At 37.9% G+C, this 14263-nt stretch overlaps 1 protein-coding gene across 2 annotated transcripts; it reads left to right on the top strand.

Annotated features, from left to right (window-relative positions):
• The first annotated feature begins 37 nt into the window (after positions 1-37).
• glra4b (glycine receptor, alpha 4b) lies at positions 38-10687 on the top strand. 2 transcript variants are annotated; one of them, XM_061055574.1, is made up of 10 exons: positions 38-1545; positions 2103-2230; positions 2986-3053; positions 5277-5500; positions 6787-6869; positions 6965-7102; positions 7204-7418; positions 9006-9164; positions 9739-9828; positions 9941-10687. In XM_061055574.1, the coding sequence occupies exons 1-10, from the start codon at positions 1487-1489 to the stop codon at positions 10199-10201; spliced, it is 1425 nt and encodes a 474-aa protein (XP_060911557.1). In that variant the 5' UTR covers positions 38-1486; the 3' UTR covers positions 10202-10687. The 2 variants fall into 2 exon arrangements, with proteins under 2 accessions (XP_060911557.1, XP_060911558.1); XM_061055575.1 differs by having other exon boundaries at positions 9742-9828.
• The last annotated feature ends 3576 nt before the right edge of the window (positions 10688-14263 follow it).

Below are 14263 nucleotides of genomic sequence, written 5' to 3' on the forward strand. Positions count from 1 at the left end.
ATGTGTGTGTGGGTGAGCTCATGTGTCCTTGGGCATTTGAATCAATATGTAATGCTTGGCAAATTAACCCGGGTCACACATGTGAAGCGTTCAGATTAAGACCTTTAATTCAGGAGTGCTGATGCTAAAGGTGTTACCTCAGCTAAATGCACCCGTTTTTAGTTTAAACAGGAACAGGCAGGGTTGGATAGAAAGAAAAAAAAAAAAAGGCTCTGACACATAAATTTTACAGTGTGTCAAAGTAGGATCTAATTAAGTAGAGTCAATGTACGCTTCAACAAAAACATTAAAATGACGCCTGGCCTACTTATCTTGTCCGGAGGTGAAAATGTTCCATCATGCAGAAACATTGTGTGTTTTCTACTCTGGGCTTCTTGTTATTAGGACTGCACTCATGTTCTGTGTTCTCACACATTTCTTATCCCTTTTGACACTCTGCGCTCCCGAGCAAAGTGTGGAGCGGCCTTTCAAGTGTGAGGCAAACACGTGCAGCCATAACGTCCCGTCGCTTTCTTTGACATTAATTTTACATGAGTAAATGGCTGAACTGCCTCCCCCTCCTCTGTATGGAGGAATAAACATGAGCTTCCACATTTATATTTGATTTTGTCAGGCGATTTGAAGATGGAATAATTAGACCAGAAACTCTGGAAGGCTCTGCAGTGGATAAATATCCTCTGGATGTGTGCTGATGCTCCTAGAGACATCTTACACTTGAATTAATTTGAACTGGATGCTTTCTTTTTGCTGTGATTACATATGTTCTTATAACTGTAAACAGTTAAGTCCTCATTTAAATGATAAGAACAATTATGAACAGATTTACACTAGACGAAGGGATGATGATACTGGCTCATGTCAACAGTTTTCCTCCAACCTTGTGAAGGGTCTCCTTTTAGGGAAACAAATTAAAATTCCAAGAAGAAAGCTGATACAATTCTGTAATATTTTGTATTTAATGTCTTTTGACTGGAATTGGTTCACCGTCCACAATCTGTCACTGCTCACAAATGTTTGGAATCTTTAATAACATTCAATGAATCGTGGTTGTTTTAATTCTTCATGACTCCCTAACAGTAAATTAAACATGTTCTAATTCTTAAATCTATCTGCTAATCTGCTGCTGCCAGAGGCAGCACTGTCACCCTCTCTACTTTGAAAATGTTCCTGTCTCTTTAAATATTCTTGCAGTACATCCTTGAACATGCATATGGCCATAAAAAAGAGATAAAGCTTGAAGTCATCTACACAAACATGGGCAGAATAAAAACTTGCCCGGGTTTTTGAATTATACAGCAGCAGCTTCCTGGATTTTACACCTGCAGAGAGGGAGGGACGCTCAGCTGAGTCCAGAAGGCAGCACCGAGCTGGAAGAGACACAACAAGTTCCCTGCATCCCTGCATCCCTGCTTCTCCGCTTCTTTTTTTTCTTTTTCAGTTTTTTCCCCTCCATTGGATTTATATCCACTGTTTGGACTGACAGAGAATGCTGCTGCACATGTTTTATGTGCTGTTGGCTTCGTCTGTCACTTTTCTGCCAGGCAGGTAAGAGAACATTTTAAATTTTAGGATATGGACATCTCTGGTTAGACATTTTGAAGTTAATGCATGTTTGTTTGACAGTAATTTTACTGTATTTTAAATAATTTCACACATAAAGTGAACAAATGTTGAATGTTAGACATTATATGCTTAAACTAGCCTCCTCTTTTGGGGGTTTTGTGACAAGGAAGGGTTGTGAAACAAACGTTCCCCAGAATCATGAATGTAACACTTTGGAATCTGTATTTAAAAAAACTATTATAATCACTGGAAAAAGTGAATGTATGAAAAATGCATTATTAAACTCAAAAGGCAAGAAAATGTTAAAAACACTTTGAACACATGCATTGCTGTTCGGAAACAGTTTGTGAAATCTTAACTGTAAAAAAAACAAAGAAAGAAAAACACTCTTCTGGCTAAATTTATGAATCTGGACAGGTTCGTTCTAGATTTTTTGAACGAAGATACAGATGTTATAAATTAGGCATATACAGAAAAAACATGTCCATCAGCATTATTTTAAGAAAACATCCAGTTTTATTTTTGCTGTCATCTGGCAGCTCTGTGCTCTGTAAGGAGATGAAGCTCCCCAGCAGAGCAGCCAAGCCTCCCTCTCCATCTGACTTTCTGGACAAACTGATGGGACGCACATCTGGCTACGATGCTCGCATCAGACCAAACTTCAAAGGTAAATACACACACCGTGGCGTGCAGTGGGAGGACTACCTCTGTCAGGGCAGGTGTGAGAAAGTATGCATCTGTTTTTAGCACAACAACCTGGATAGTGAAGCAGCACAAATCACTCACAGATGCGTCAGAAGTCAAAGATGCAGCAGGCTCTGATGTTTTCTTTTTTTGTCATGTACTGTTACTGTTTTGAATCTGACCCACAGCCCTAGGTTGATATATTTTTTTACACAAGCTTTGTATGTATAACAGAAATGTGAGTGATGTTAACCCCACAGGCTTATTTCAGTCTAATCTTGGTCTCTGGTTGTGAGTGAAGCCAGGAGGATTCTCTCTGACACACTTCCCCCCTCGTTCTCTGGGGTCGCATTTCATATATATTTCATATTCGCTCTACATCCTCGTCAGTGCATGCTGTGGGTAAATCCCATCTGATAATCTAGAAATAAACTAATGTTTCTGAAAGAGAATCAATAAATGATTGCCTCTCAGGAAATGAGTCACTGAAATATTTAGTTCAGAGGTTGACAGATGGACTACACAAATGGGAGCGTACTGGAAATGACAACACAATTTTATGCTGCTTATATGGGACAAGTCATCTATCATGGCATAGCATGGCACACTGTGGATATGTTACTTTATGGGAAATCCCAGCCTCTTTTAATTCTTCATGCAGTCTCTTCAAAAAAACACCGTCTGTGGGATTTAAGAAAGCTGTAGATTTAAATCTGATGTGTGGTTTGCTTCTGTCAGGTCCTCCTGTTAACGTCACCTGTAACATCTTCATCAACAGCTTTGGCTCCATCACTGAAACAACCATGGTGAGACTTTTATTTATAATCCTCAGCAGTTATACTTGATTAAAACAAATAACTTTCAAGATGTTTTAGACTGTACTGCAGTCTGAGAACACCTCCTTTCATTATGTACACATACAAGTTAGACAAACAGTGTTAACCACAGACTGTATATAACAATATATAGTCTATAGACTACATTTTGACCTTATAGGAACATTTAAGCAATTGGTCATTCTTTTCTTTATAATTATCTTAAAGGCATCAAATGAAGCAGTTGAATCCAGTTTGACCCTTCATTTCAGAGATGATTACACATCACTGCATCTGTACTGACATATGCATCACTGTCACTTGTTCTCAACAATCAGGTTTTAGATCAATTAGACCTGTAGGCATTTAACACAGCTGCTGCTTGCCCCTCTAAAAATTCTGACTTACTGTACAGGGTGATAATCGAAAGCAAATGTGCTGATTGTCTCTGTATGTAGACTGTATCTCAAAGTGTTACTTATTGCTATTCATATGTAGGAGTCTGCACTGGTCACTTTCATGGTCATATTTTTGTTTAATTTAGTTTTTTCACAAGTGCATGGTCTGTGCACTACAGGATGTAGCTACTTAAAATGATCCCTCCTACTCCATCACTGCACCCTAAGTATTGTCACAGTACTAAATATCATGTTTCCACAGTGATAGAAGAAGTTTTGTCCTCATACACTTAACAAAAACATTGTTACAAGCTAAAATGTGTAATACATAAGGAAAAGCACATATTTGATTTAGAATCAAAATAACACACTAAATGTAAGAATAATTTTATACAGAATGTCTCATTTTGGAAAACTACTAAATAACTTTACCTTCATACTGATAAGTTAATTAACTTTAGTTTCTAAATGTATCTTGCCATGGAGCTTGATATATAACCATATCATTTATTTTAGATGTTTGGGAAGAATAATCCAAAACAACTCTTAGTGGAGTAGTAAATGGTAAATGGACTTGAGTTTATAGCTTGTCACACCTACCAATTCACAGCCATTCACACACTGATGGCAGAGGTTACAATGTAGTGAGACCATCAGAAGTAACTAATCCCATTCATACACATCCACAGCAATTTGAGGTTAAGTGTCTGGCCCAAGGACAGATTTGGACATGTTGCTGCAAGAGCTGGGATCAAACCCTCGACCTCCCGGTTGAGAGACGGCCGCCCCTGTAGTAGCAGTACAATGACATATACAAGATTTGAAGTAAATTCACTTAGTTAGACTTGAGAAAGAACCTTTAATGATCTGTTTCACCATTCAGCAATGAAAGCATGAACTGATAATGTACGTGTGCTCTTATGTTCTTTAGGTTGATATTATGTGCTGTTATATAAAAGCTCTGCAACCTAAATCATGTCTCTGCTGTATGGACATACAGTAAGCTAGACAGTACTTATTGAAAACAAAGAGTTCAGAGTTATAAGCTTTACACCAGAACTAAATGTTTCGATGTAGCTGTTCTATAAAAGACCTAAGCTGGTTTTTCTGTCTGTCAGAGCAGGATCATCAGTCTCTGTTATTTTGTAAACAGATCTGGTTCATGCTATTTCAACAGATGCTTCTGACTCTTTGGTTTTATCCATTTGTGGGGTTTTCTGGCTGTCCTCACGCTGTTTGCCACGAGTTCCATGATGCCTTAACATACTGTCATTAGTTTATGACTAATTAATGACTGTAAACACCATCTTGTAAGTTCATTGCATCATGTCAGCTCTGATTTTGTCCTCTCTCTGTCAGATACCATTTATCCTTTATTCATGAGGCCTGTGCAGTGTTAGGGGACATGAAGTTATGCAAGAGTTTGAAGGAGTCTTACATTTTATAAAATACCTTTCGGTATAGCCATCAAATTTTAATTAATGATATTATAAGTGGAGTTTTCTGTTGTTCCGATTATGAGCATTCAGGTCTGTTAGGCAGCGTTGACAGGCACTCTGCTTCTTACCTGCTGAGAGAAGCTGCAGGTTTACTTGTAACTCGTCCCCTTTATTGCCTCTCACAAGGTTTATTAAAGTGACATGATCATATCAATAGACACATGCAGATTAGTCCAATTTTGTTTCTGCTTGAAAAAACCCTGAATGTTTTATCTTCTATGGCATGACCAGTGGGAGTTCTGACTTTAATGCAACGTTTATTTTCAGTCATTTATGAGTATCTTTTCTTCTTCTTGTGACTTTATTTCCTACCTTAGGACTACCGGCTCAATGTGTTTCTGCGACAGCAGTGGAACGACCCTCGCCTGGCATATAAGGAATACCCTGATGACTCTTTGGACCTGGACCCCTCCATGTTGGACTCCATTTGGAAACCAGACCTGTTCTTTGCAAATGAGAAGGGAGCCAACTTTCACGAGGTCACGACGGATAACAAACTGCTCCGCATATTTCAGAACGGAAACGTCCTCTACAGCATCAGGTGACCTGATGATCATATCCTGAATCAGGCTGAATCATTCACCAGGATCTGACACACAATACAAACTCATTTCTGTGTTTTCTGCCAAGCTGCATACTGAATATGAACCCCTACCTATGAGTATGTGGTTCAACATGCTTGTTTCACTTCAGTTTGGTTCAGTTATCATTTTGTTGTCCAGCACCCTCAAAAAACTTTGTGTAAAACAATGACTGTGAGCTAAAAGAGAATCAGGTCAGTAATGGGCAGGCAGTGGATGAACTGTAGCGTGATGGTAAGGAGTCACCACTGGAATACAAAACACAGCCATGTTTAAAGCTGTTTTAGCTACTCTGTTACCCACAAAGTAATACTTACAAGTTAAGCCTAACTTTAGGGGATAAACCCCAAATGACCCACAATCTAGATTACCACTTAACAACTTAACTATTTACCCAAAACAACACAGACTGCACAAACAACTAAATGTCCTTATTTAGTTAATGACTAATCTCTTTATCCCCTGATGACACTGAACCACGGCCAATCAGCTTTCTTCTCGCTGCAATGTTGCTCATTTATGTGCGATGTTTCAACTCGTCCTTGCTGGACTAAAGAGAAGACGGCTGCTTAAAGTCCGCAGCGAAATACTTCATGACTAAAACAAAAAAAGCAGTGGTGGAAAGAGAAACACATTAGTGAAGTCTATGACAGCACCTCTGTCCTTTTTGCTCCTTATCTAGAATACAATAGAGAATAAAACATCTTTGTGGTTGCACCAAGGACATTGAAATAGAGATAGTGCAACTCACCATGAATGCATCAATAAAAACAAGGAAGTAAATAGCAGCAACAGGACACAGTAATGTCAGTAAGAAACAATGGCAGGAGTGGAGGTAGTAGGGTCTAAGTGCAAATGTGCAAGAGTGAAATAATAAAAGGAAAATATTCAATAATTCAATGCAGTGTTGGCAGTAACTCCTGCATCTTATGAGGGGTAGGGGTCATTTCCCCCTTTTTACCTAGTGTTTTGCTGCAGCAAATTGTACAACAGGATCTCCCTAGGGATGAAATTGTGTTATTTGTTTAGAGCACATAAACGTACTAGAAGAAAGGGATTAAAAGTTAAAGCTGCTAGATGTTGCCTTTGATTTGTGCAAAACGGGTTCTGAGTGACAGGAGAGAAGGCTGCTGCTGTAGCTTACTGCTGTGGGCTTTTTTTGTTTTATTCCTGAGTTAGAGTATGAAGGTCTACCCTGTATGCATTTTTCAGGTGCCATAACAGTGTTCGGTCTCTTTTTGTCCAGGTTGACGCTCACCCTCTCCTGTCCCATGGATCTGAAAAACTTCCCCATGGACAGCCAGACGTGTACGATGCAGCTTGAGAGCTGTGAGTTCATCTTTCAAAGCAGGATTGAAATAATTACCTATTGGATTTTGTTTTAATCTTATACTGCATTCGTTTTTTTTGTATCTCTCTGCTAGTTGGCTACACCATGAATGATCTTATTTTTGAGTGGCTGAATGTGGGAGCGGTGCAGGTAGCCGATGATCTCACGCTCCCTCAGTTTGTGCTGAAAGAGGAGCAAGGCCTCGGATACTGCACCAAACACTACAACACAGGTACATGACATACAACCACATTCAGTCACATCCTGCATATAAGCTGACAATCAACTTCTAATAAGACTGTCAGTGTGGACCTGTATCTCCTCCTGTGTTAGGTAAATTCACCTGCATCGAAGTCAACTTCTACCTGGAGCGTCAGATGGGCTACTACTTGATCCAGATGTACATACCCAGCCTGCTCACCGTCATCCTGTCCTGGGTCTCCTTCTGGATCAACATGGATGCGGCTCCAGCTAGGGTGGGACTAGGAATCACCACGGTGCTCACCATGACGACGCAGAGCTCTGGCTCCAGGGCCTCACTGCCAAAGGTGTGACATGCCCTCTTTAAATATACATTTTATTGCTGACATTAAATCTCTTTTTCATTCGGAAATGGTTACTGAATAGATGCATTAATTGTTTTTTGATTTCAATATGTTTTATTGCTACCTGTTGACTCGATCTCAAATCTCATAAAAAGCAAGCTTTCAAAAGAAGATTAAATTCCTTGATATGAGTCATTTTAGAATCAGGCACCAGTTTTAAAGGTCACATATTATTCTCCTTTTCAACCAGTTTCAACAAGTCTCAGAGCTCCCCAAAACATATCTGTGAAGTTTCGCGTTTTGGGGAGCTCTGAGTCTGTATTTGATCATGCCTATAAACTCCTCTATTTCAGCCCTGCTCAGAACAGGCTGCTTTTGTGTCTGTAGCTTTAAATGTAAATAAACTGTGTCTGAACACAGCCCCCTTTCTGGAAGGGTGGTTTGAGCTTTCTCACTAAATGCTGGATTATTGACAGTGAGAAGGCAGACTCAGGGGGCAGAACAAACACCTAGCTGTGGGAGTGTCACCCACTTGGGGCAGGGGTTACTGCCCTTTGTGATGTCTCCGGACTGTTTGAGCACACATTTTCTAAAAAGCGGAGCAGGCAAAAGACAGAGAGGATGGACTTTTCTATTTCCTGTAGACAGGCTAGGGATGCACAGTAGTGTTAGAAAAACATGGTAAAGTGTATCTAGCATATATGTGACCTTTAAGACATTTTCACCATTAAGTCTGGCTTGGGGGCAGTGTGGGCAGTGCGACCTCTTTAAAATGAGAGACGTATTACTTTTGGATCACTGCTGCGTAATAATGTTTCCCAGTTAGGTCTTTCATTGCTCTACACATTGAAATTGACAGGAAAGTATAAAGCTAAGAAATTAGATGGGAAAGAAGTACACACACGTCTCTGTACAAGAATTAAGGCAGTAAAAACCCTGAAAAAAATAAAATGTGAATGTTTATACTTTTATTGAAATAAAAAGTACAGTTCAATTCAAAGAAATATACCTTCAGTCTCAAAGTGAAAGTGCTGAATTTGCATAATGACCCTTTCTAGAGTGTTCAGTTATTGAATAAATATTAGATCTAAAGTACTTCATATACTGTGAGGTCATCGAGAGGTAGAGAAAATGTTTCAGTTGAACTTTAGATATGTGATGGAAAGTGAATACATTTACTTTATAACTGCACGTTTTCAATTTTCTACTCTTATTTTGTGCTTCTTTACAATTCAACCCGTAGGCTACTTTTCACTCCATTACATTTATTTAGATATATTAAAGTTTATGGTAAAAGGATCAAAAGCCGGTATGGTTTGGGTTATACATTAATTATATAAAATTGCATCAACAAGAATAATCCCATGAAAGTATCGGTCATGGTCTTTATTTTGTTGTAAAGTTTTTTTCATTTATCTTAAGTTACATATTTGATCTTTAAGTTTCTATGATCTATTTTCAAAGTATCATTTTGGTTGGGAACGTCAGCTGCACAAAGTAATCTGAATTGTGGTTCTTGTAACAAACTCTTTCATCAATTCTGTTAACTTTAACTGAATGACTTCACTGATTCCGTCTTTGCTCTCTCAGGTGTCCTATGTGAAAGCCATCGACATCTGGATGGCCGTGTGTCTCCTGTTCGTGTTTGCTGCCCTGCTGGAGTATGCAGCCGTTAATTTTGTTTCCCGCCAGCACAAGGAGTTCTTTCGACTGAGGAGGAAGCTGAAGGAGCAACAGCGGCAGAGAACTGTGAGTGCAACAGCCCTCCCACACTCAGCCCCCTCGGGCGGCTGTCACCTGCTATTCCCTGCGCCCGGCTCTGCACGAGCTGCAGGACTCAGCTGCATGTTGCTCTCCAGCCGGGAAACACAGACAGTGGTGACCTGTAATTAATTTAAACCTTCTTCTTATCCCACTGCAGGCTGGATGTTCTCAGCATATTTCTGCCTCGCTTTGGGCCTCTTGAGGAGAAGAGGAGTAGAAGAGATAGAAAGAAAACCACCTTGAAATACATCTTAAATGAAGCAGTGTGACAACAGCTGCAGGATTCATTCATTCTTTGAAACATTTATAAATACACAACACAGAAAACAGCTGCTTTAATCCTTTGGACTTAATTTGTTGGGATTATGCAATGCCATTGAAATTCCCTCTGACTTATCTCACATTAATGTCGTACTTGTATTCACTTTGTCAGGAACAGATGATAACTGTTTATGTACAGGATTTGAAGCACACCCGGGTTGCGTGGTGGCAGCAAACTGTTTAATGAATGCAGTCTGTTTGATGATTACATTCAAGTGCTGCCTTTTCTCCCCGTCAGCAGGCGAGTGGTGACAGCAAGGCGAAAGGAAACAACATGTCAGGCAACATTGCTCCTCATGGGAACCAGCGGTGCAGCGTCTGTGCCAGGGTATGTGGTGCCTTGTTCGGTTAAACACCAGCCAATCATCAGACATAAAAACAGACATCAGATAAACTCTTGGAGCTGATGCTTATTCTGTGATGTTTCTCTTTTCTTCCAGGAGGAAGAGCTGGCACAGCAGGGTTTACTCTTCCAGAGTTTTGGACTTGCAAGTGCACCGGAAATGGATGCAACTCCAATTTTTGCAGATCTCCCTCCAGGTTTAGGTTTCTATGACATACGCAGGCGCTTTGTCGATCGGGCAAAAAGGATTGATACCATCTCTAGAGCCGTTTTCCCTATGAGCTTCCTCATGTTCAATGTCCTCTACTGGCTCACCTACAAAGTTCTACGACATGAGGACCTTCATGCCACAATGTGACAACGCGAAGGCGGAGCATAAAGACACTGGAAACCTTTAATTCTACTCTCTTTACTGAAACATTTACAGGCTGAGGGTCCTCAGTCGAGACATAACAGAGGAGTTGTGGCTGCATGTCCAGTGGCATCCATCAGTTTCATTCAATTTTCATACTTCCAAAGACATGCACTTCTTTTCTGCACTGATGACATGATGACACTGATGACATCACACCTCTGTCTATGCGTGTACAATAGGCATCTTTAATATCTCAAATCACATGTTTTCTGTAAACATTTCTGTTTGTGCAGTTACCATAGCTTCACATGCATTTGGACTGCAGCACATTCTTACCAGGCCTGAGGTTGTGCATTATCTTAATGTGAGCCCTGTTCAACAGTGCCATGATCATTTAACACTAGAAGAAGAAGATGCAGTTTAAACTGTAAAAACTCTGCTTTGTTTAATATCACAGATACAGTGTGCTTCATTGATCTGGGAGATACATGACATATTTCTTAGTGACATGAATATTGAACATATGCATCAGTTAAATAATATTTTGAGCCCTCTGTAAGCAGCCCTTTCAGTCAAAATTAAATAAGTAGAAACTGTCCAGAGAGTCACTTTGTATTGATATTAAGGCATGAAACGCACTATTTCTTCCATCCACCTGGCCAGTCATTGGTTCAAGCCTGCTGTTTCAGTTCTGCCAAGAGATTTCTATTCACCTTCTACATCCCTTTCCAGAAGAATAACATGTGTTTATGTCAAATAAAGTATTATTCGGGTATAACTTGTTAAAAAGCCCTAAGTAGTGGTCTATTATGCCAATCAGTTTACATCCACATTCAAATGAATCTAATGTATTAAAAAGCATATATCATCAAAAATGTTCCATGCAGTTTGCCTGACTCCTGAATGGCTGTTGTATGACCCCAGGTGACACACTCAGACTAAATAGTTTGTTTATTTATTTTTTTGCTGGAAAGAAATGTATCTATGAAATATTTTGTTGGTGAAAATAAAGTAGTGTTCGTTTGATTGACTGAAAGTTGGTGCATCATTTCTTACATACAGCAGTTTAAACATTTTCATTTTAACATTGTTAGGTGATATGATACATTTTTCAAGTGCTATGCAAGTGTTACATCATGACATTTTTAGACCATGTTTAATCAGCTTATATGAACAATTATTTACAAGATACACTTCATCTTTCAAACTATGACATCCTCCAAGTCAAGAAGCATCTCACCAGCACTGAACTAGTTTTTTACTCAATTTCTCTGACTTGGCTTAACATTATTCTCAACCCCTGCTCTGTTTTCATATGGGAAATGAGAAAAATGCCACTGCAATAACTGTCTGTTGTCTGTTGGACCGTGCCCATAATGTGCTTACTCTGTTCCAGGTGGGGTTTTATTTTATACTTCTGGAGTATCTTTTCTGTTTACCCATACCACGTGACTATGTGTAGCTAGTCTCATTTTAAAAATAAACCTTCTCATAAAATTAAGATGTAATATGATGTAATATATATATATATATATTATTATTATTATTATTATTATTATTATTATTATTATTATATATACATCAGGAGGAGCAGAGCTGCATATAGCAGCACAAAGAGACTGTGTAAGATGGGCTCTTTCCTGAAATGGTAGTTAAGATACAGTGAGATGCTTGATATTGATATTAGAACATACTGTATAGAGTAAATCATATTTGTTAACATAACTGTTCCATACTGTGAGATTTATATAGTTACTAAAGGCAGAAAAAACAGAGATGCCCGCACACTGTTCAGCTCCCAATGGCAATTTGGCAGCCTAATTGCCATTGAGAGCTGAACTTTGTGAACAGTGTGCAGACCTGAGGTAAGAACATTTTTGTTCTGCCCCTGTATGGATTTTTACTGGATGAGCCTACACTAGTTTTCTCTTTTTAAAGTTACTAAAGGGAAAATAACATTGTTAAACACAATATCAAATTTGGAAATGATTCTTTCTGTTACATTAAATGTGTTTTTTACTTTGAGCTAAAAGTATTAGAAGATGTCTATTATGGTAAAATAAAATATTTTTATTTCTCAAAAATGAATGACTTGAGTTGGCTGAACCTCTTGTAATGTACTGTGTGCATATTCTGAGAATGTGTATCTGTAACCACAAGAGGGCGCTGTGTGCTACTGTATGTCACATTTGAGTAATATTGCACCATATCTCACATGCCTTCATTTTCAAAGTGCAGTATGAGGGACTCTGCTTTGGACTCCTTATAAAGTGGGGATGTCCTGATGTATTGTATTGACTTTTACATTTAGAATTACCTAATTAATCACAATAGGTACTTAAATGAATATGGTGAAGACAGGCAAACAAAGCACTCAACGATATTTAAATGTGAAACCTCTAATAGGACAATTAATGCGATGTTTCTACATTTAAAGTGAATTCTTTCAGCCTCTACACAAAAGTCATCCTAAACAGCTATCATTCATTGTGAGTTAGCAGTTATAATCCCTCAAAATATTTCAGTATAGTTGTTTGACTTGTCAAAAGTAAGCATTTAGATGGATCCACAAATTAATCAAGAAGGGGATTTTACTCACATAATATTGTCAAAATAATAGTGGGAAAAATGTAACAAGGATAATCATCTCAAATGCAAGGCAACATTTTATTTAAAGATAACTTAATGTTGTTTTGATCATAGACTGTAAATAGGTCTATTAAGATGTTCATCAGCTGACTGTTTCAAACAAACTCCATGCATGAATAAATCTTATATTTATTATTTTGAACCTTTCTAATGACTACATGTTTTCTTGGATGTGGGCAAAAATTAAACTGGTGCAAAGTGAATTAGAATTTTTTTTATATATTGGAGGTTGCATGGTGGTATTTATGTTTTTGAGATCAAAGAAAGTCATGCATTTTTAGTATTCAAAAGGTGTTATTCCCGGTGGAATTTATGTACACAATACATGACCAACATTAAGATTAAAGTCGGCTTTTAATATTAAACTAATAATTAAGTAGTCCTGCATTAAGCTCTATCAGAAATACGGCGTAGGCTATAATACACTCACAGGAACTTTGTTTTTTTTTGATTGATTAAATTTTTAATTGATTGATTAAATTTATTTCAGACATATCAAATAAAATCAAACATATCAAAAATACAAAACATAATGAAAAGCACGAAAATACAATAAACAAAAAACTAATTATTTCACAAAAAAAGAAAAAGAAAATTACATATATTCAATTGATATGCCTGAAAAGGAGTAGGAAGAAGTATAAAACTTATTTAATCCTACCCCTTTTCCACAGCTCAGTAATTAATATTTATTAAATTAAATTCCTGTGTTCATTATAAGCTCTCTATATAAACAATCTATCTATATACAATTTGCTATATGATACTATATTTGATATTCACAATCCAATGATTTTCCAAACATATATACAACTTCATATACTATGATTTTTTATAATTTATATATTTATACTATCCATATATACATATCTATTTGTACAATTTGATGTACTATATTTATATATTATACAATCCGTATATACATATCTATTTGTACAATTTGATGTACTATATATATATATTTATACAATCCGTATATCTATACAGTTTGGTATAGTATGTTTATGTTTTTCAGTCCACTTGTGTTAAAAAAACTTCTGCGACAGGGGGAATAAATAAGCAACAAGTTTTAATTTGGGGAGTGGGGTATGTCTCCTATGGATGGACCCTCCACTGAAGTGTCCTCTAGCTGGAGACGTGGCAGCGCCTCATATGATTTTAGTTCAAAAACACGAACCCCACCCCGAGAAGCGTTTTCAATGTCCCTCCGTTATTTTAAATCTAGTGACACTTTTAAACATCCACCTAAAAGTCCTGCGACATATTTTCTGCATAACTCAGCTAAAATAGTAGACATATGGACTTCAGTGACAGTGGCCACCCAAAACAGTGCCATTTTTAGACGTTCACTTGCTGACGTTTACAGAGGCTTCAAATAGCTTCCGTTTTACACTGGTAGTGATTGGACTGGTCTGG

Source organism: Labrus mixtus, chromosome 14 (assembly GCF_963584025.1).
Source record: "Labrus mixtus chromosome 14, fLabMix1.1, whole genome shotgun sequence".
NCBI classification, from domain to species: Eukaryota; Metazoa; Chordata; class Actinopteri; order Labriformes; family Labridae; genus Labrus; species Labrus mixtus.

What these genes read in the sequence shown, in the direction of transcription:
- glra4b (XM_061055574.1), top strand. Translation starts at nt 1,487, where the DNA reads ATGCTGCTGCACATGTTTTATGTGCTGTTGGCTTCGTCTGTCACTTTT. An exon ending in CCATCACTGAAACAACCATG is followed by an intron (nt 3,054 to 5,276) that starts GTGAGACTTTTA and finishes TTCCTACCTTAG; the next exon opens with GACTACCGGCTCAATGTGTT. An exon ending in AGCAACAGCGGCAGAGAACT is followed by an intron (nt 9,165 to 9,738) that starts GTGAGTGCAACA and finishes TCTCCCCGTCAG; the next exon opens with CAGGCGAGTGGTGACAGCAA.